The following is a 21393-nucleotide window of genomic DNA, read 5'->3' on the forward strand; positions in this document are numbered from 1 at the left end:
GTACTGCTGAGCTTTGCCTTGTGGTGGTCACCAGCAGACAGGGACAGGTGTGGTTTTATAAAGCCTTTATTTTTTTATTTTTTTTTTAGAGAAGGAATTGAACAGCACATAGTGTGACAAAACACTGATGATTTATGAAATATTCATTCAGTACCAAATGAAAAAGGGTAAGGGGTGGGAGACGTTACACAGGTTTTTCTTCATGTTTTCCCACTGGCAACCTAGATCAGAGAGACAAAAGGGAGGATTTTGTAAAATGGCAGCATACTGGCAGCACCTCAGTTATTTGAGCCCTGTGTAGTGGCAGGTGGTAAAACAATTAGGGAAAGCACAGGTGGTGGTTAAAGGGAAGCTGGATGCTCTTTGGGGATAAGGAAGTGAAGTGGGTGGAAGGGTGGGCAGGAAGGGGCAGACAGACTGACAGAAAAAGGTATTTGTGTATTACTGCTGCTACCTACCTTAGGTTAAACACCAATTCCTAATATGGCTCTGCTCTGGACTATTAGGGAAGCACCCTGGGAAAAGGAACACAAACAGTTGTCAGAGAAAAGCAGGTTGTGCTTGAGAAGGAGCTGTTAGAAACTTAAACTCGTGCCTGAATTATGGTTCAAGGGATAATTCTGATGGTACTTCCTGACCCTAGGACCCATGTGCCCCTGGATGTTGTGTGTCTTCCAGCTTTGTCAAAGTAGCAAAGACACTTTTGGAACTGGTTGGAGACAAAATAATTCTTTCCTAAGTCTTCCCAATATATTTAACTATGTAACACTTAGGATATAAATAAAAAAAAGAATTCAATTAATAAGCACTTTAAGATATTAGTAATAGTTCTGTGCCTTACAATATAATGAGGCTGCTACTGCAAACTGTCATTTATCCTTGCTGGCAATGCCATATGGCTGCAGATAAACCTTTTCTGTGACATGATCAGGCAAACTCCCAGTAGATCTGTATTTGCTAGGCACTTGTGAGAATTGATCCAGATGCGCTTTTTACTGGTAATCCTAGAAGTTTTGTAAGGAGCTGTAGCACAAAAGGAAGTTTATGTATGCTAGAGAGAAAGTTAAATTCTACATGTGTGTATTTTTCATCTGTGGCTCTTCTGACAAGACCTGAGAGAACTTAACCTAATCTAGGACTGAGATGCGCTTTGAGCAGGTGGTTTGACTAAATGACCTCCAGACAACTTCTCCATGTGAAATTGTTCAGTGACTGTAACCTGTGCAGCCAAGGTACACAGTGAGCTGCGGCTGTTTATTGTAAAGGCACGTGGACAAGTGACCACAGCAGTTTGCAGAACAGCTTTCTGTAGTGCTCAGCTCCCAGTTTCCTGTATATGTGCTTTGAGGTATTTTGTTTGTTTTTGTTTGAGGATTTTTTGTTGCTTTGGTGGTGGTGTGTGTGTGTGTGTATTTTGTGTTTTGTTTCTTTAAAAAAAAGGGGATAGAAAGTACCTCTTCTCCAAGGCACCCCTCAACATCTGCCTGCTTGCAGCACTTTTCCACCATGGCAGTGAAACTCCCACCAATTGTCTTTATTTGTTCTTCTGTCATCTGGGGCTTGCGCTTGATGAGGTTGACGAGCATTCTGAAAAGAAAGCCACAAGACGCAATTAATCTTGCCTGCTGTAGGATTCCTGCTTTACAAGACACCATTCCCCCAGGCACAGCTCATTTCAGGGTTTTTTTGTCATGCCTAGATGAATCTGTGCCTGTTGGTGACTCCAAACTCCCAGTCTAACACAACCATCAGTTGCAGCTGAGTAAAAACTTAGAGAAATGATCTGTATGTTGTCCTAATTAAGTACATCCCAAGATCTGCACTGGCAGTGGGCCTACATGAAACTGGTCAGTTAAGGGAGTGATTTCAGTGAATAAAAAATTCTTTTGCCTCTTCCACACTACATGATGTTATATGCTGACCAGGTCAGTGCAAACACCTAGTTCCATGTGGATTTCTGTGTCACTAGTGTAGCCCCAGTCAGATGACACAACAGGGTGGAGCTTCCTTCTGTACTCCCAAGTGCTGCAGTTCAGGACTCCCCTACAAGGTGTTTCTTGGGGCTTACTTGAGCTGCCCTGCTTCGCGCTCAGGCGGAGGAGCAGTGCACAGCTTCTCATCGAAGTTAAACATCATGGGGTCGAAGGCTGGCGGCACATATTTGGTGTCTACGCCCATGGCAGTGAAACATGGCCTCCTGTACGAGTAGAGCTCGTTGCAGCACTGGGAAACCTGCTCATTGATGGGGGTGCTCTCCTGCCTCTTGCACATGTCTTCAATGATGATGCTCAGCTGAAAAGAAAAGAGCAAAGATTAGTTACATCTTCCCAAAAAACCACAGCAACTAAGTGATGTTTTTATCACAACAGCATAGCTGGAAACACCCGCTGAGATGTGGTACGTGTTTAAAATTTAAAATATATAGGTACTCCTGGAGTGAAGCATTTCTTCATCTGCAAACAGTCAGGGCATTGGGCTCCAATCAGTAGGTTTGAGGGTTTTAGGACACTGTTTTAGGACATTTCCCAAATGCAACCTGCCAGTCTCAGTTGCTCTGGGCAACTTGGTCCAGTGGAAGGTGCCCCTGCTTATGGCAGGGTGTGGGAACTGGATGATCTTTAAGGTTCCCTCCAACCTAGGCCATTCTATGGTTCTGTGATTCCCAATTCTATGAACTCACTCTTGCTTGCTGAGACAAAGCAAAGTTTAACTAAAATTCTCACAAGTTACCATCAGCTAGGTATTTAAGCTCTCACATCCATTAAAAAATGAACAGACTTTGAATTCTGTTAGGTAGATGCTTAGCGTGGTGTTTATGAAAAAACACTGTTTGCTATCTCACCAGAATGCAGTGTTTTTGTGAACAGGGAAAATCTCCAGGAGGAGAAGGGGAAAGAAGAAATCCAAGTACTCACGTAGTGCTCAGAACAAGACATGCGTTTGTGCTCAGGGAGATTACAGCACTTGCTGCCAACCGCTGTCATTTTCTTCCCGATTTCAAGCAAGGTCTCACTTGATACCTGAGGCATTTTCTTGGTGTAGCGGACCAGAATTCTGGCCAAGTCAAATCAAAATGACAGTTAGTAGAGCATTCCTCAAATATGGGCACATCTGGGCCACTGAAGGGAAAAGGGAAGTGAGGACTCCAGAATGTTTCTCAGGAATCGCTCACCCTTTAAGGAAGTCTGCCTCGCCGTGGGTATTGAACAGCTCGCAGTTGGTCTTCACCACATCCTCGGTTTCCTTGATGTGCTTGTTCAGTTCCTCTTGCTGCAAACAAGTGCAAATTTGTTTGTGATATTAGAGCAGGACTTGCTGCTAACAGTCATACAAATGTAACTTCTGTCCTCTTCTAAGCCTTATCTACAAAATACTCATTTTGCAAGGTTGATCACTTCTGTATAGCCAGGCTGGTGTAGGCAGGATTTGATTCCCTTGTGCATCTTAAGTTCTAACAGAAATTTCCTTGAAAAAGGCAGCCGCATTTTTAAAATTTAGTTTAAGTTAATTACCTGTTGGACTTATTTTCTCAGCAGTGGGGGTTTATGTTTATTTGCTTAAATCAAGTAAATATTTCAAATTATTATCAACCACGAGGGGAACATCTCTTGGCCAAAGCTTTAAGGAAAACTCAACTTATGCTATGTCTTGTGTGTGACTGAGTTGTGGCTCAGACCTGTTAGGTGTCTCTGTGTGCTGGCCATGCACGCTCTCTCCCATCACAATCCATGAGCAGCCATACTCAGTGCAGGCTGTGGAGCTCAGACAATAACTGAGCTATTGATTGTCAGCCTCAGGACAAGCAGAATCACATCAGAGATACAGAGGCATCAGACAGTTAGTTGAGTGAGACTAGTCTGAAATAATGTGATGTGACAAATTTGGTTACTCTGTAATCTGAGATAACCCTGCATCCTTGCCATGGGCCATGGACTGCTTCATCTCCCACCAGGACATTAACTCCCCCTGGAATTAGTCTCTCCAAAAGCTTTGTCTGCTCTGCTGTGGGAGCTCCTCAACACAGTTCTTTGATGACAGGTACCAGCCCAGCATTCAAGCCAGCTGCAAACACAGCTTTGCACCTACAGCGTTCCCGTAGCACTCAGCAGGGTTGTCTGTCTTGCAGCACTTATCCAGGAGTGTTTCATATCCCTTGGTAATCCTCATAACCAGCTGTGTGGAGAGCTCAGGGTGTCTTCGTGAATATTCATAAACAAACCTGGAAGGCACAGCAGCAGACAGAGCTCCTGAGTAACGTGCTTCTGTCCTTAGCACAGTGCAGCAGTAACAAGGACGTTTCCTTGGGGGAACAATGAGCCTGCAATGCTCTGGGCACTACTTACTCTGACAGGAATGCATCATGGTTTGCCTCATAGCTTTTACACACTTCCTTATCTTGAATGTATTTTTCAACTAGTGAAGGAAGGTTGTCAGGTTTGTCATCAAACTCTGCCTCCATGATGCACTTGGTCCTTTCCACAGCTGGCAGCTCGCAGCAGGGCTTGAGTTTACTTGAGAAAACATCTTGTTTAGAGCACAGAGAGGCCACGAGCTCTGACTGTAAAATTAATACATAGTATCAGACAAGCTATGAAATAATAATTTAAAGACAGGTTAATTAATCTGCTCTCTTAGCTTCAGACTCTTCTCTTTTCACTCAGGTCACCTCTTTACTTAGCACTTAGCTAAAAAATGCTGTTTTCACACAAAGAGAAATAACTGGGGCATGGTTCCCTCCCTGATCCTAGACACTCTGGTGAGCCAGGGCACATCCCTGAGTGCTCTGTCACAAGGATGCCTGATGGATCTTGTTATTCCTGACAGGATGCCCAGCTCCGATGGAGGACTAACCCCAGAGCCCTGGAATGAGCCGGGTCAATGAGTGTGTTCAAGTTGGAGTCAGCCAGGCAATATTGACATTATCTCACTATTGCGGGGGCTTGTTTATCTGTTCTCTAGCATTCATTAGCACTACAGGAAAGCTGGATTAGTGACAGTATGCTTGACAGGGCAGGAGGAAAAATTGCAGCCTTTTTGACTCTGCTTTTTTTTCCTTTATTTATGATTGAGTTGAAGTGAATAAATACCATCAAGCAGCCTCCCTGATAAATGTTCTGACAGGGCTAGATCCAGAGCTGGGCTGAAACCTACTTCGAGTAAGAGTCAACTGTGCTTATCCTGAGCTTTTGAGTGCTTGAGGAACCTTCCAGCAGTGCTGAGTACCAGTTTAAGTTCCCTGGACTGTGAACATGTAGCTGCACAAATTACTGTCTTTCTAAATATCTTTCAAATATGTCAACTTCGGTCTAAAACAGTGAGCTCACCCAGTCATCCACGCACTCCACCATGTCCCCATCGCAGCACTCTTTGTAGACATCCTTCACATCGTGGACCATCTTAACCAGCTCTGCAAAGGGAGCCTTGGGGTATTTCTGGCTCAAACGAACGAGTTTACTGGGTAGAAAAGGAGAAAAAGACCCTTGTTTTAAAGCACTGTAGGGAACAGAAACCTTGCAAGTCACCAACACATGGTAAGGTAGGTCAGGATTGTTTCAAGAAAAGACTCATTCTTCTCATCTAATTCCTGGTGGCTAACAAAAAAAAAAAAAAAAAGAGGCATCAACATCTGCCCCAGTAAAGCCAGAAAGGACCAAGTCTGTGGTTTTCCTGTTCTGCCTGAACTGTAAGAATCACACCCCAGTATTCCCCATCACTCTTGAGCACCTGGAAAGTGCTCCAGGTTGCTTGGCACAGGTCGATACAGTCCTGATGACACCTTTAAATGAAAGCTGACTATGTCTATAAGATAATCCTAGTCAATGTTGGTATATCAGACTGGCCACAGAATGAAAGCACCTCTCTGTGCCCCAACAGGTGATCCAGTTATTAAATTGCAAAAGCTTTTATTTGTCTTACAATCAAATGTTTTAACAACTGTGGTTCTGCCAAGTCTGACTTTTTGGTTGGCTTAAGGTTCAAACTAGCACCTTACTCTGCTGATTAGTGATGTGTCCATCACCAAAAGCTGTAGGCACTGGAGTAGGGTTACAGCTTTGGCAAAAGTGTGCCTTAAACACACTGGGATCTCTGGTTCTAAGGAACATTCCAACAGTTAATTCTCCATCCTCTGGACTGGTTCCAGAGATGGTTTAATTGCTCTGCAACTCTCAAAGCTGAGCTTTTCCTAGATCTCTCTCACAGGCTGACAAGCCTACATTTTATCCAAAAAAGTGATGGGAACTTACCTTGCTTGGAAAGTCCTCTCACCATACTTGTCGAGGACCCTGCATCCGTGCTGCTGCTGCACATCTATCTTCTTGGCTCTTTCCTTGATGACAGCTGCCTGTGGTAACAGGACACACATTGTCACATTGAACTCATTATGTGCAATGGATAGGATTAATCCTGGCCTGTCTCTCCAAGTTCTTCATGCAAAGCTTTGCATGAACAGTAGCATTCTGCCTGTTTCTCACTCAGTTGCTTAGTGTTTATCCACAGAGACCAAGGTGCTGTACCTTTTCATCCAAGCAAGCACCAATATCACTCTCTGAGCAGCAGCTTTTAAGTGCATTTTCATACTCAGCAGCCAGGCCCAGGATGGCTGGGGCGTGCAGGAAGGGGTTTCTTCTTGCAACACTGTAGACGAAACTAGAAGGAAAAGGAGAGCGTTTGTTCTGTGCTCCAGTGAATGGCCTTAAACCTCTTGTGGCTTCTCTAACTTCTTTTCTAGTTTAGAAATCTACTTCAGAAATCTAGTTCAGTAATCTGCTTTTGAGACCTAATGCCTGCTTGATGGGAAATGCTCTGCTAAATCTCACCCTTCCCAAGGCAGGACTCACTAACTGTGGGTAAAGGGTGAACTCCTGATGTTCTCAGCCATCTGGTTTGACATCCATCTGCTTTTTAAAATGTGTTGTCAAATACTTGAAAATTCTGTTTTTCAGTGTGAAAAGTTCATCTATGGACCTGTCACCAACATTTTATTGCCAATTTTTGTTCTTTTCACTGTTACCTTTCTTCCTTCTTGCCAACTACACAAAGAGTAGTGGGGAGCTGGAGCGAATAAGTTATTTAATCAGGACTGGAAACACTGAGTTTTCAGCAGGTTTGGGGAAGAAAGGTCACCCAAGAGGTATAAAATGGGATCCTTAACCCCGGTTTGGAATGCAAAAACCTACTCTTGCGAGAGATGAGAAAATGTGATCAGGGTAAGAGAGGACAAGTGGCCATTTCCCTTACTTTCCCAGGAGCTGCACGCGGTGGTCCTTGTACTCGTTGCAGATGACATCAGCAGCTGGTCTCTGGTAGGGCTGGACAAAGTCTGGGTGCTGCACTTTAAAGGACAGGAAGCACTGGTTTCTTTCAGGATCAGCTTTACCACAGCAGTCAGCCATGTCACCGTATGAGTCACGGAGCTTGTCCACTTGGCAGATTTCATCCAGGAAAACAGAGGGCTGGAAAGGGAGAGGGCAGGGTCACAACTAGTGTTTATATATAGATAGTGCCATGTGTTGTCTGCTTATCTGCAAAAGAAAAGCCAGGCTGAACAGTAAATAGGTTTTTACTGAATAAGATTTAGACCATAAATCAAATTAATCTACTGTTTTTCAATAATTTTATAAAGTTTTATTTTAGGTAGTCTGGTATCAAAACAGTTCCAATGCTTTACTGAAAAAAATTAATTATAATTTAAAGTACTCTGTGCAAGACAGTGATCTACTTTTAAGCTAAACTGAGTTTTATAAACTAAACTGAGTTTTCAGATGATTTGAAGCAGAATTTGGTGGAAACCTTTAGGGAGAACTCATATCTAGCTGAAACTGTTAGATGTCCAGGAGTCCTAAACACCTGCACATTTCTTGGGTTACCTGATTTTAGAGGAATTTTTTAAACCCTCATAAACTAAGTGCCTTAAAGTAGCACAGACACCTTTTCAAGTCACCCCAGTGTGAAAATCCACACACTCGGGTCACTTTAATACCTAGAATTAGGCCTGTACTTCACACCTGGGGTTTTGTACCAAGTGCTAATGTGTATTTTCAGGCAATGCTAGGCTGAATGCGCCAAAGTGTGGTATTTGGTCTCCAACATAATGGCTCCATGGATCATTTAGGCACTTGTTAAAGGCAGAGGTTTAGAACCTGACAAAACCAAGTTCTTTGTTTAAGCACTGAAATCTGAGCGTTGGCCTGTGACAACAGGCCCACCTGTAAGGTTCAGGTCTAAGTCCTCAAGCAGGGTGATCCTGGCAGATGCACAAAGCGAGGAGAAATGCATTAGTGAAGTTTCACTGCCTACCAGTGGTTTTGAGCACTCGGGAGCGTCCTCGTTGGCCACACACTTATGTGCCAGGTCAACCACATCCTTCACCAGCTTGGACAGTCCATCGTAGGAGCATCTCTGCAGGTACTGGGCAAATGTGATCATGGTACTGAAACACAAAGCACAGTTTGGAACATAACACTGAGAAACATCAGGCAGTATTTTCAAAGATGCCTCAGAAATGAACTGGTTTCTTCAAATGACATGCACAAAGGTTCACCAGAATACCATGCAGAGCACAGTGCCATATTCTACATCTGTCTTATTCTCTTCTCCTCTCTGAACATGTTTTTAACTTTCTCAATAACCTTTCTACCTTCCCAATAAAAAAGTCTTGAATATTAAATTATAAACAAACCAGAAGAGACTGTGATTGGAGTTTTCTGTTGCTTTTACCAGCAGACTCATAAATGCCATGACCTAAGCTGGATTTGGCCACTGTTACCAATTATGACCTTCAGGCTGCCATCTGTCAGCCCTTACATGTCTGCCAGGGCCCTCTGTCTTTCCCAAAATTAGTTTCAAATGAAGATGACTGATTTGTCTCAGAAAACCTGTCACAGGTTTGTTTTTTGAGGTTGATAGTTTGTGGTTTTTCTGGCAATGTTGCCAATGCAGCATAATTTCTCTTCTAGGAGTAGCAAACCTGCATCCCTCATGCCTATTTTATTTTCAGAGAAGGAACAGAGGCTTTTTCACAAGCTTTGCAAGGAGTTCTTTTCCCAGAGAGGAAGTAAGTCATTGTGGTGTTTGCAGGTCTTAAAATATTTCTAGGTTTTGCAGTAACAGTAAGGGGCTAAGTCAGTGTTTCAGTGAGACATACACACTCCCTGTGAGCTCATACAGTGTGTCTTACTTTGCCTTTTTGGTACAGTATCAAGAGGGACAAAAAAGCCATCAGAAGATGAAGTTGAACATTCACTTACACTGCCTTAAATGTCTCTTCCTTCAGGTCGTTGAAGCGGTGGGCAATCGGGCTCTTGTGCTCTAGGAAGGAAAACAGAGGGAGCAGTGGTGCTCACTGTCATACTGGCTGTGCTGGACCCTGAAAACACATTCTGGGCCCCATGGGCCAGATTCTCCCCATGTTCAGTATTCACCTGACTCCTTTAATTAACTTTGGAACTTGAACTCTTTCTTGTTCATTTGTCTACAGATACCTGACTCTTAGGTCTGCTTGTCCTTCTGAGGGAACCCCAGCCTGTGATTTTTATGATCCTAATAGAATATTTACCTCTGTAAGTAGCTACTTCATTCAGATACTCAAAAGGACTGTTGGGCCTTTACTATTTAGGGTTAGCAAATGTGTCCTTTGGGTAACAACCACCACCCCCAAACACTGCAAATAAAGCAGTGCAGCTGCAGTTTGATTAGAGCAAACCTTCTTCCTCTGAACACTGAGTTATTAACTTGTCAAAAGACAGAAATTCCACAAGCACAGTGCAGCTGCTTTTTCCCTGGTGGGAAAGGAAGAAATCCTGACTCATTGACATCTGTTCATGCCCCACACAGATGTTGCAGAGGCATGGCACCACACTTGCTCAGCTCGGTTGTCCTGAGTGTCCTACCCATCTCCCCACTGTCTCTTCATTTAGTTTCTTTTCAAGTCAAGCACATTTTTCTGTTCGACATGGATCAGGCTCCCGCGAATTGTTAGTGAAACTAAATTAAAGACATTAAATTGATAGAAAAAAGACTTCCAAGAGAAGTAATTAGTCCTTTTTTACCTGCATCCCGTGCAGTTCTTTGCAGATTCCTGGATCTGGCAGAGCTCAGGAAGAAAATAAATGAAATTAATGTTAACCACTTCATGGTTACAGGTTATGATGTGAGCAAAATTGCTCAAAAATGCTAGGAAGATTGCAGGAAGAGCATTTGCTTATATACCCTTCACTACCTGTGCTTGTAAAATATTAACCCTTGAGCTGGCATTTGTGGATTGCCATTTGGCCTGAGGAGGATTACAAAACTTCAGCTGCCCTTGACAAAAATTAATTTGATATTAGTTATTTATTCTGTGTTGTTACTTTGGGCCTTTTCATCCTGAAGAGGTTGAACCTCCCAGCGCCCAAAAAAGATAAAGTTTTGCGTAAATTTCCTTATCAAATGACAAACAAGGAGTTCAAGGCATCAGACAAAAATGTCATCAGGGCTAATCCTATAGCTTTTTTTTTTTTTTTTTTTGCTACTATTTGTTCAAAAGCAAAGCATGTTGGTATTTTATAGCAACAGCTCACCCAGAGAGGACTCAGTCCACCTGAAATTAGAGAATTTTAATTGTAAATCACTTTATTGAGATGACATGGCTAATCTAGACATGTGTAGCTGATTTGAGCTCCTGAATTTGTTAGGTCCTGCTCTGGTTTTCCCTGGGTGCTGCTGTTCACTGATATCCAGAAAACAGCCCAACACATGGGTAAACATGTGCAAGAGCTGTCATTTCAGAATTTTTGCAATTTCTCTTTTGTACTGACATCCTCCCAAGAGTGATCTCTTAATTAAACATTGCTCTCATCTCTGTAAAATTTCTCATTGATTAGTCAGTAACTTAGGAGATCAGACACAGGAAAAATGTGCAGTTTGCACAGAGCCCCAGGACATGGAATAAATCAAAATTACTTTTCAGGACACCCAGTGAGATGCTTCAAAAATTCCCAAACAAGTACAGGGCTGGATCCTTGCTGAGTGCCAAGTGGTGTAGCTTCCCAGCGGGAGATACTAGGATTTATTGTAATTAATTTATGTCCCCAGTGTGTGGATATCAGCCCACACAACTGGAGCTTGTGTGCTGCCTTGCAGCTCTGCTTTGTGAGCACCCACGTGGTAGAGCCAAGCCTGTGATCTCCAAACCTTTCCTCAGTCTTTAAGATTCCCTTTTCTGCTCTGTTTTTGTTCCTCAGGTGAGCAGTTTTGCCACGACTCTCTATTATTCCTAATGGGAATAGTAAGAACAATTCCATGATTGGTCCTCTGGAAATATCACTAAGTAAGTACATGCCTAATACTTCCTTTTGTTTCTGAGTGTGAGCTTTTAAAGACATTTGAAATAAAGCAAATCGTATGTCTAAGCTCAAAATATTTGCAGGTGGTTTTAATTCAGGAAAATGCCTAGGCAATACATCTTGTGTTCCAGAAAGGTTGTTCTTTTCTCCAGGAATAACCATGTAAAACTGAGATGAGTTCATAGAATAGTTTGATACAATGACATTTCTACAGTCTGCTGCTGTTGCAAAAACTTTCTGCATTTTCCTGAGTCTGCTCCTGATATTTTTGTAGGTGAAAGGCAGCATTCTGATAGTGATTTAAATGAACAAGGCTCTATTTTGGGAATTAAAAGGTTATTTGGATAACTCTTACATGAAGGATGGTGCAGGAAAGCCAGGTTGGCAGAAAAGCAATGTTAGATATGTCATAATATTAGACGTGGGGCTTGTTTTCAGGTGGTTGTAGCAAAATCCACATTTCTGGAGAATGATGGGAATTGATGAGCAATCTGGAGCTTTCAGACCTATGCTGCTTTAGCCTAACAAAATCTGGGGAAAGAGCTTTTTAATTCAGTCTGTAATTATTTTACTGACCATATCCCTCTGTCAGAGAAGAGCCATCTCCTTTCAAATCTTAAGAGAGCATTCAGTGGGACAGAAACACACATTTAGGTATTTTGTGGATAACTACAAGGTAGTAAAAAACTGTGGTATTGGTGAATGATGTCTTGGAATGGCTCTTGAGATGCTCTCAGGCTGTACCAAAGAAGTCTCCAGAAAACTACAGCGAAGGGCGGGGAGGGCAAAGCTGAAATTCAGCACATGATTGCAGTGTTGCATCTTGAAAGCTCTCTGGAATTTTCCCTTGCAGCGTTGTGCAGTGTTAGCAGGAACACTCCTGGTCCCCTGGAGTTAATATGTAAGTTTGGAATACAGGGTCCATGTTTATTTCTAGATATCTTCTGTTGTCTGTCCTGTACTTGATGCCAATGGTTCATATAACTGCTGAGAGCTGAACTCCAATGCTCATGTTTGTTTAACAGTATTAAATAGTATACTGAGTTTCTTGTTACTCAGTGCTTTCACACTGCATTGATTTCACTCCAACAAAGTTGTCCTGGTATTAGAAAAAGGAATTTATCAATGGTATTTTAGCATGATCCATTTTCACACTCATTGATGTCTAAAGTTACATATGATGACTACTTTGTATTCCAGGTGTGGGGAACCAAAGGACAATAATTCCAAGAGTAATTGAGCTGGAAATAAAAAGGATGCATCCTTTTTAAATATGTCATCATACCAGCCTGTGCAGAGTGGCAGAGTAGAAACAAAGTGTACTGAGACGTACTAATATGGAATGAGGCTCTTGAAAACCAAATGTGCTGTATCGTGAGAACAGCTGTCAGAGCTGATCTGGGAAGTAAGTGCTTTTCAAAGTAATCTCTCAGAACCCAAAGGACATCAAGAAGCCCTTTACTTTTGTGGCCCTCCATTTGATTTACTGCTGTTTCTTCTTCTTTTTCAAGACCTGTAGTTCAGTTTGTGGGACTGGACCATGAGGCACACACCAAACCTGGAGACAGACATTGCTGGGCCAGTAGCTGCAGTGAGTAGCTGTTTTTTAATAACTGTAATGATCAGTATACTTCTAAATAAATGTCTCTAGCTCTGTATGTCTGTAGCTCTGGACATAAGGACAGCTATCAGGCATTACTTTTTTTTCCTGCTCTGGTGCAGGATGTTTGCCATTCTTATCACTGATGTCTGACTCCCGTGCAGAGCAAGTCAGACATCTCAGATATATGGCTTTTGTTTGAACAGAGATGGATGGACTCATGGATACAAAGCAAACATAAAGACACAAGGGGTTTGATCACTGTGGCAGAACAGGCAGAGACTGCTCAGCTGTAGCTAATAGCATTCCATGTCAGGTGTATCTCGTGAGCATATCCATCAGTGAGTTCTGATACTCAGCTGTTCCTCTTCTGCCATCAGCCACCCACCTGCAGTGTTAGTGAGTTCTTAGTGAGATAAGGGTTTTTGAATCACCAAGATGACTGCTCTTGCTGATCCTGTGCACTTGATCCCCAGGCCATTCTAGCATCCCTACCCCTTTGTCTCACAAGTCCACAGTGTAGTGATGTAGCTGTTTTCCTTATTCGTGACCGTTTGCCAACATCATTCTTTGGCAGCAGGAACAAGAACAGCTTTGCTTTGCCTATTAAGCATTCGATTGCCTGAATATATCCAAATATACAGCCTTCAGTGCTTTTTGAGGGTGTCAATTCTGAGACTTCTCAGGACTTGTCTCTACTTTCCATGTCTGTCACTGTCATATTTTCTGAAAAATCCCTTTGCCAGGATTTTGTCTCCTGGGAGGCTGAGAAGCCTCAGAAAAGAATGTAAACAATAATTATCCAATTGCTTTGGAATGTGTTCTGGATTTCGTTTTACCAACAGGTGCATCTTTGATTGGTTCCATGTGAATTGTTTTAACTTCATGACCAATCACAGCCAGCTGTGCTGGACTCTGAGTCAGTCACAAGTTTTTATTCTTCATTCTTGTTAAGCCTTCTGTCTGTATCCTTCTCTTTCTTTAGTATAGTTTTAGTATAGCATTCTTTTAATATAATAGAATACCATAAAATAATAAATTAGCCTTCTGAGAACATGGAGTCAGATTCTCATCTCTCACCTCTTCCTGGGGACCTCACAAAGACCACACTTGTCCCTATGACTTTTTGCTCTGCCAGTTCCAGTAGGTAATCCACAAGATAGCTGAGTATTGGCTTCATCTCTTACCCATTTTTAAGGTCCCTCAACAAAAATCAGTGTTATATCTTGGTATGGGTGTATCTAAATGCAAAATAGATGTGTGAAAGAAATACCCAAGGTGCAGCATTGCTCTATTCAGGAAGTCCTTCTCAGGGGGAGATTTTTCTTCAGTATTTCTTATAATGCCTTTGATTGTTGTCTCTGGAACTGAAATTGCTGCGGTGCTGTGATTGATGTTTGGCTCATGATAGGACTATCAGTGGAGATCTATTTTCTTCCTTACATAAGTCCCAGAGACCTTTGGAATCCAGTGCATTCACTTGTGCCCTAGAAACTTTTTGGCACTCTGTTTCCAATTTCTGTGCTGCTCTGCTATGCTACCTGATGGCCTTTGGCAGGAGAGAAGAGCCATTTAATGTGGTACAGTCAAGAGCCAAAGCTGAAAGCTTCTGCTTGGCAAGATATTGTTAATATTTCTTTGCTAAGTTTGATGTGCTTTAGCAATAAAAGAAATAGTGAAAACTTTTGAGGAACAGCAGGAAATGTTTGGAGCATTTTTTTTGTTTTGCTTTTCTTTAGGCCATTGATCTGTAACCTTCAAAATTTTAAAAAAACTTTTTTTGTAATTGTAAGCAGGTGTATTTGCTAAAATCAGAAACAAAACGTGTAAAATGAATTAATGATTCTGGGAGCCACTGAGTTTGCTCTCAACTTGAAACACTTTAGGAGTTGAAAAAAATCCCGTGTGTCTAGAGGGGCTGTAGGACTTATGGGAGATTTCTGCCATTCTGCAGCTGTCCCCCACAATGTTACTGCATCATCTGGCAGTGCTGACATTCTTACTTGCCTTATTTTTCATTTAGTTGCATTGTAAACTTAGGGTTTTCCCATTCTGGCCGAAAAACTGCCAAGATGGTAAATATTTTCTCCTTCATGTCCATCTCCATAGAAACAGACTCTGTTACTGCTAGAATTGTTCTCTTGTGCTGTTTTTTCTGTTAGGGCCTTGGGGTTTCTTTGCTGGTTTCTTTCTTGAGAAAATGCTAGTTCATCTGTTTAAGACAACTTGTAAATGTTCAAGCATTAAGGACATAAAAGGAGTGATTATTTTCTCAGCCTTTCCTCTATTCCTGAGCAAACAATTTCTTTAGATAAAGCCCTCACAACTTTGAAAAATTAAAATATAGTTGTTTTAAATGAAATCTTGGAGCAAGAATAGCATTTTCCACCTCTAATATTTCTTACTGTCTTTGGAATTTCTTTAGCTAACTGTCAGGGCCTCAGGTGGCACCTCAGCAGGAGAAGAAAAATTGCTAGAGCCATTTTTAGGTCCTTGTTACTGGAGCAGGCAGGACAAAACATTTTAAAATTTGGCACCGCCATTTACTTGCTGACATAAAAGGATAGTCCACTTCTGCATATTATGCTGCATTTACAAATTCTAGGCTCTATGAATGAAATGGGAAGCATCTTTCCCCATAAGTGAAATCCAAAGACACGGTGAAATATTTCCACATTCTGCCTTAGCCTGTGAAGCCAAGTTCAGTTAGTCAAATCCAAGTACCTGTACTTTTCCGTTGTAAAAATCAACTGTTTTTCAAGCAGCATTCAACCAGACCACATTTATTAGGTCAGCTCTGGCTTGTAGTTCCAGGTTCAGTACTTCCTTCAATGTCAATCAGATTGGCAATGATATTACCAGGATCTAAGGATCTCTTAAAAGAGTACTGGAGTTGCAGCAGCAACAAAACATTGTCTTTCTTCAGGTTGCTGTTTTCCTTTCCATGTTCTTTAACTGGATTTGTTGCACTATGACATGTAGTTCTGGAAACTTGGGATTCCCAGAGTTAAGGAAGTGACTACAAATAATACAAAACTGAGGAAATATTGTTTGGGTTTTTTGTTTGTTTTTCTTTAGAGTAGTGCTTATAAACTCTGATTTTTGAAGGGGTTAATAACTGAGGTTTGAAATTCAGGCTCTCTGAGGGCCTTCAGGAAGACTTGTTTTTAGAAGCAAGGTTCCTCAGTACATTTCCAGAATCAGAAAAATTTAATCAGGGACCAAAAACTGCAGTTGAGCTTAGCAATGATCTGTATAGTTCACGTGGTTCTCCTAAATAAGTTATCAAAAGATTGGTCCATACATAAGAGGAACTAAAGAAATCTATCAGGCAGATCTGTGTCTGTGCAAAGCCCAAATAGCGGTGATGTTTGGTTTGTTTTTTTTTTTAAATTTCAACACTACACTGAGAGTCCTTCTTAAGCCATGCAAAGAAATATTAACAAACTCTTTGCACGTGAAGCTTTTGGTGTTGTCTTTTGGATCAATTAGGCAGAGGCTACATTCCCAAGGGCATTCCTCTGTGGTGCTCTCCAACCCCATGCTGACAGTCCTTGACATTTGCTTTCTGCCCAAAGGCCTTTTTTCCTCAAACCAACAGCACTTCAATATTGCCAGCCAGGCATATCCACAACCTATCCACAGGTCTCAGAAACAACTCAGGAAATTCAATTATAATAATTGGTGTAGTAGTGCCCTTCTCTGGTACCTTGAGTTCAGTGTGAACTTGGGGTTCTGACTTTGCTCCTTGACTCTGAGTACCGGAAAGCAGAGTGGGTTTTCCCAGTGCAAAGAGGCTTAAGGCTTCCCTTCAAGTCAGTGTAGATCTAGGCAGATGCCTGGCTCCCTGGACTGGGAGATTGGAAGCGGTGCAAATCATGTGTTCTACCCAATTTCTCCCAGTTCCTCCTGGCAGAGAGGACAACCTAGTGCTAAGTCAAGACTGAGGGCACTGTTCCTGGTGAGCCCAGGCAGCCTGAAAATGCTGAGAGTCTGATATGAACACAAGTCTCATGGTTTCTGAGGTCTTGCTGCACTGTTGGGCACTGCAGCCTCTCTGATATCAGCAAGGAGGAGTTCTGGGATGGATCCCTTGACATCCCAGAATACAAATGTTCTTGTATCACTTGACAGAAATCTCTCAAGTTCAGAGTTTGCCCTCCCTGCAGGATTGTCAGAGCCAATATGGAAATATAACTGGACTTTATGAAAAGTTTATCTGTACTCTGATGTTTCCAGTGAAACATTTTGGATTCAGTTCATTTACATGCTTTATTGGTGCTCTTGCCAGTGCTGGGTTATTGGTTGAATTTGATGATCATGAAGAGACCAGTTTGGTCAGTCACAATCTGCCCTTAGTGAAGCTGTCCTGGGTCACTGCTCTGTCTTGGATGTGCATCAACACTGATTCCATGAAGATCTGCTCCAAGATCTTCCCCGGCACAGAGGTAAGGCTCACCGGTCTGTAGTTCCATGGGTCTTGCTTTCTACCCCTCTTAGAAAAAGTTCCCCTGTCCCCAGTCCCTGGGAACTTCACCTGATGGCTGTGACTGTTCCAAGATGATGGACAGTGGCTTGGAGACCACATCAGTTCCCCCAGGACCTTGGGATGTGTGCCATCAGAGACTCATGGGTCTAGAATGTTCCATGTCATTCCCACTATCCCATGGTCACAAAAACAAAGTCCACTGACATGGGCTTAGGTTATTTTGCCTGTCCACCCACAAGAGGAAAACTTCACACTCCAGCTGATCATAAAATTCAATCCAGAACATAACACCAGAATTGAAAATTGTGTAGAGAAACTGAAATTGAGACTAGGCTTGCCTAGGAACTTCTGTGTGTTATGTTAGTTAGTTAGTTCGCAAAAAAAGCAAGATTATTTCATTTGATTCTTTGTTATCAGCTAGGCAACCTCTCTGCTTCCCCTTCTGAAAGGGAAATCAGGTTTTCCCTTCCTGCTTTTAGTATATAACTACACTTTAGGCAGAGACTCTTGTCTCTTGGGCACTGATACTGCTTAAGGAGCTTTTTGGCAACTCACTAAGGTTATCAGGTCTTCTGTGCAGGATTTTGAAATATATTCAGCATTGACCTAATTCTGGTCATGTTGAAGTCAGTTCCAAAACTTGCCTGATTTCTCTGGAAAGCGAGCTAGATAAAAGGCAGATTGTATCTTGGATCTTTACAGGCAGATTTTCAACCCTCCCTACAATGTTTTAAGGAAGTTATTTCACAGCAAATCACAGCAATGTGTTTAGATTGGTTAGTGGACGAGTAGGATGTACCTGCAAAAGCAGGTCTAGCTCAGGTAATACCGAGATTACTCTAAAAATAATGTTCAGTCTTTTCGGAAAGGAGAGCTCTGACAGAGAAAGCTTCGGTGTGTCCTGACTAAACAGGTATCAGCATTCCATAAGAACTTGCCCCCTGAAGCATTTTCCAAGCTCTCAGGCAGGAGCAATCTGCCACCTACTGTTAACATAACTATTTGCTCAAAGAGGCCGTAGACCTCAAAACTGAGAAAAATTTCATGTTCCTGTTGGCAAAGAAAGTGACAATTGTAGAGAATTGCCAAAATGATGTATCTAAAAAAGAGATCAGCCCTCACTGGAGGTGGATTAGTAATGGAGAGAAAACTCAGCTTGTTGATTAGTAATGATGTGTGATTTATTTGGTGCTCTTATTGCAAATTATTTGTGTAATCCTTACGGAGGCACTTTTCTTGGAGAGTGTTTGCATTGTCCTTACAGGAGTCCTTTTAAATTAAAGAAACACAGAATGTGAGAAGTTCCTTAAGATATGAGGTACTGCTGATAGAGCACTCTACAAATTCTGGACTCCTTTTCTGGCTTGTGACAGCCACTATCTAACCAAGAGATGCACAGGATTTGGCATTAGGGTACATAAATGTTACATGTCAAGTGCTTTGCTGAATCCAAGTTTAAAACTCACGGAAATTAAGCGGTATTTAAGAGTTTTGGTGTACATAGAGAGACTGTAGTGATGTCTGAAGGTAAGCCTGGTAATTTATATTCAAACTGAGTTCTATAAAGTTAAGTATTGGAAATTAATATATTGTCTTTAAATTTGCTGACTTGAGAACTGAGTTGAGGCTTTGCATCAAGATTCATGAATGAATATAAAAGATATAGATTTACCTTTCAAGACGCTCATAGGCCTACTCACTGGACAGTTAGAAGTTTGACATTTGAGATATTTCCTCATCAAAAAAATCTAAATTAACTCAGAGTCATAAAGAGGAAAGTAAGAGAATGACAAGTGACAGAAAGAAAATTCACCACAACAGCACTTTTTCTCTTTATTGAAAAGATTCCTAATTGAGGAACACAGAGCTATTCAAGGCAGCCCCTGACTTTGTAACTAGCTAACAATAAAGTCAATGGCATTGTAAATGCCACACACACACAGAGAAATGCTTGTTTAGCCCACTGGAGATAAATTGCACATAAAAAAATCACTTCATATTTACTGTCAAATAAAAAAAAATCAAGACATAGATGTTTAAGAATCAAATGCTTTAGTAAAAATTAATTTACAAAGCATTAGAAAGACTTAAAATCAGACTAGTTTTAGCTGCAGGTGTGCTGCTGGCTTTTAGCTCCACCTGCTGAGTCCAACTGAAATAACAGCAAGCTTGAGCTCTCCTCTGTTTTTAAAAACCCTGTCCCAAGGGCCCCTAAAGCAGAGCAGGAACCCACAATATTAGTAAATAAGTGAAACAGCATGCAGTGAGCGAGTGCGGGCAGGTTCTGCTTGAAAACAGAGGCTCCACGGGACCTTGGGGGTTAGGGAATTTGTCATGGTTTGACACTGGCACAATGCCAGTGCCCCCATGAAGATACCTTCTCCCTGGTTTCTGCTGTGAGATGTGACCAGGAATAAGCAAAGCAGGCTCCTACTTAGGGAAAAAAGAACCAGAACTTTATTAACTACTCTACAACTACAGATAAAAAGGAACACACACACACACAGGGAAAATGAAAACCTCACAAATGCATTTCCTCCTCCCCCACCAAATTTCCAACACAATACATTTGTTCCTCAAATCACCGACTCTCAGTCCAGCACCACTCTTCAGACAATCAATCCTCAGTTCATCAAGAGGAGAGGAGTCCTTCGTGTACCATGGGCTTCCCCTGGAAACACAGTCGAAGCCTCGTGTGTTTCTGTGTCACTTGTGGCACCGCCCGGAGTACATCTGCCGTCGTGACTTCTTCCTTTCCATGTCCAGTGCTCTCACCACTGAACACGGACTAGAACAGCTTCTAGGGTTGTCTTTTAAGGATGCTCTGTCCCGATCCAAAAAAGGCACAGTCTCTCCTTTGGGACACCTGTCCCCACAATCTCTCCTTTTGGGACACCTGTCCCCCCCATATTTTCACCCCCTGGGGCCGAGGGGCACCAACACTGAACCCTCTTGGTTGTGAGGCCATTGCCTCCCCCTAGAATGCAGTCTCTGTATCACAAGGAACATGGTTCTGTCCATGGCTATACAAAAAGAGTCCAGCAAAAGCCACTCCATCATCTCTTCCCACTAGGATTCTTCTCTATTCTTTTACTATCTCTCACTCGCCCAGACCTCTCTCACACTGGCCCATTTCTTTCTTCATTTTCCACTCTATCTTCCAGGAGAGGTCAATGATCTGTAAAGTTCTCATTCTCCATTTTTTTAAATTTAAAAGGGGTTAAAAGCTCCTACAAGCGGCCGGCTGAACCCCCCCCCTCTTCTCCGTCCCAGCCGTGCTGCCGGCACAGGCCCATGTTTATCCCGTTTCAAGGTTACAGTCCCAGGCAGCGGCTCTTTCTCTCTCTCTCTCTGTGTCTCTCAGGGGGAGCTGCCCGATGGCTCCCAGTGTCTCTCTCTTTCTCTCTCTTCCACCCTTCCACCCCGGGCTCAGGCCTACCTCTCTCGGCCTCATGGCTTTCCCCTCCCCCTGCCCAGCCAGCAGCTGGGCCGGGGGAGAGACCCGAACTCTTTCCCGCCGGAAACCCAAGAGGACCCTCCCAGGGGAGAGCCCTGCTTTTAACCCCGTGTTCTCAGAGGCGTGTCCATGTCTCAATGGTCAGGTTAAATGCCAATATTAAAGTCTGAATATCCATTGGCCAAAAACACAGCATCCCAAAAAACACATTTCCTGTCAAACCACCACAGAATTTTAGACCATCAAAAACTTGTAGAAGTTTTTTCTTGTTCTAATTTGAACTCTGTAAAAATGTTCTTCTTCCATTTTAAGTGCCTTTCTGAGATAGCAAAGGCATTTCATACACTGCCTTCACTGAATCCAAGGTCTTACTGAGTTTTACATGGAGATTCCCACTCCCTTCCTTATCCAGAGATAAAACTACTCTGGGAGGATAAATATTGTCAAGGCACACTCTATATGAGGAGAGAAAAAACAGCCTGAGCCTTGTTGTTCTGCATGCCAGCAGAAGGCTGCTTGCATT

At 42.3% G+C, this 21393-nt stretch overlaps 1 protein-coding gene and 2 long non-coding RNA genes across 3 annotated transcripts; 1 reads left to right on the forward strand and 2 right to left on the reverse strand.

Moving 5' to 3' along the window:
• Nucleotides 1-56: 56 nt before the first annotated feature.
• On the reverse strand, nucleotides 57-10149 carry LOC118686127 (albumin). Its single transcript, XM_036382132.2, has 15 exons — nucleotides 10050-10149; nucleotides 9249-9309; nucleotides 8299-8431; nucleotides 7240-7454; nucleotides 6516-6648; nucleotides 6246-6343; nucleotides 5325-5454; nucleotides 4344-4558; nucleotides 4087-4219; nucleotides 3173-3270; nucleotides 2916-3054; nucleotides 2069-2292; nucleotides 1455-1587; nucleotides 459-515; nucleotides 57-221 (listed from the first exon to the last, which is right to left on the reverse strand). The coding sequence occupies exons 1-14, from the start codon at nucleotides 10132-10134 to the stop codon at nucleotides 465-467; spliced, it is 1848 nt and encodes a 615-aa protein (XP_036238025.1). The 5' UTR covers nucleotides 10135-10149; the 3' UTR covers nucleotides 57-221; nucleotides 459-464.
• Nucleotides 10150-12652: 2503 nt separating this feature from the next.
• Nucleotides 12653-17297, forward strand: LOC118686288 (uncharacterized). The gene is made up of 3 exons (XR_004980140.1): nucleotides 12653-12729; nucleotides 12836-12915; nucleotides 17216-17297. It is a non-coding gene; the product is annotated as an uncharacterized LOC118686288 (long non-coding RNA).
• Nucleotides 17298-19221: 1924 nt separating this feature from the next.
• LOC129046690 (uncharacterized) lies at nucleotides 19222-21092 on the reverse strand. The gene is made up of 2 exons (XR_008508392.1): nucleotides 20310-21092; nucleotides 19222-20279 (listed from the first exon to the last, which is right to left on the reverse strand). It is a non-coding gene; the product is annotated as an uncharacterized LOC129046690 (long non-coding RNA).
• Nucleotides 21093-21393: the final 301 nt, after the last annotated feature.

The sequence above is a fragment of the Molothrus ater genome, chromosome 4, assembly GCF_012460135.2.
Source record: "Molothrus ater isolate BHLD 08-10-18 breed brown headed cowbird chromosome 4, BPBGC_Mater_1.1, whole genome shotgun sequence".
NCBI lineage: Eukaryota > Metazoa > Chordata > Aves > Passeriformes > Icteridae > Molothrus > Molothrus ater.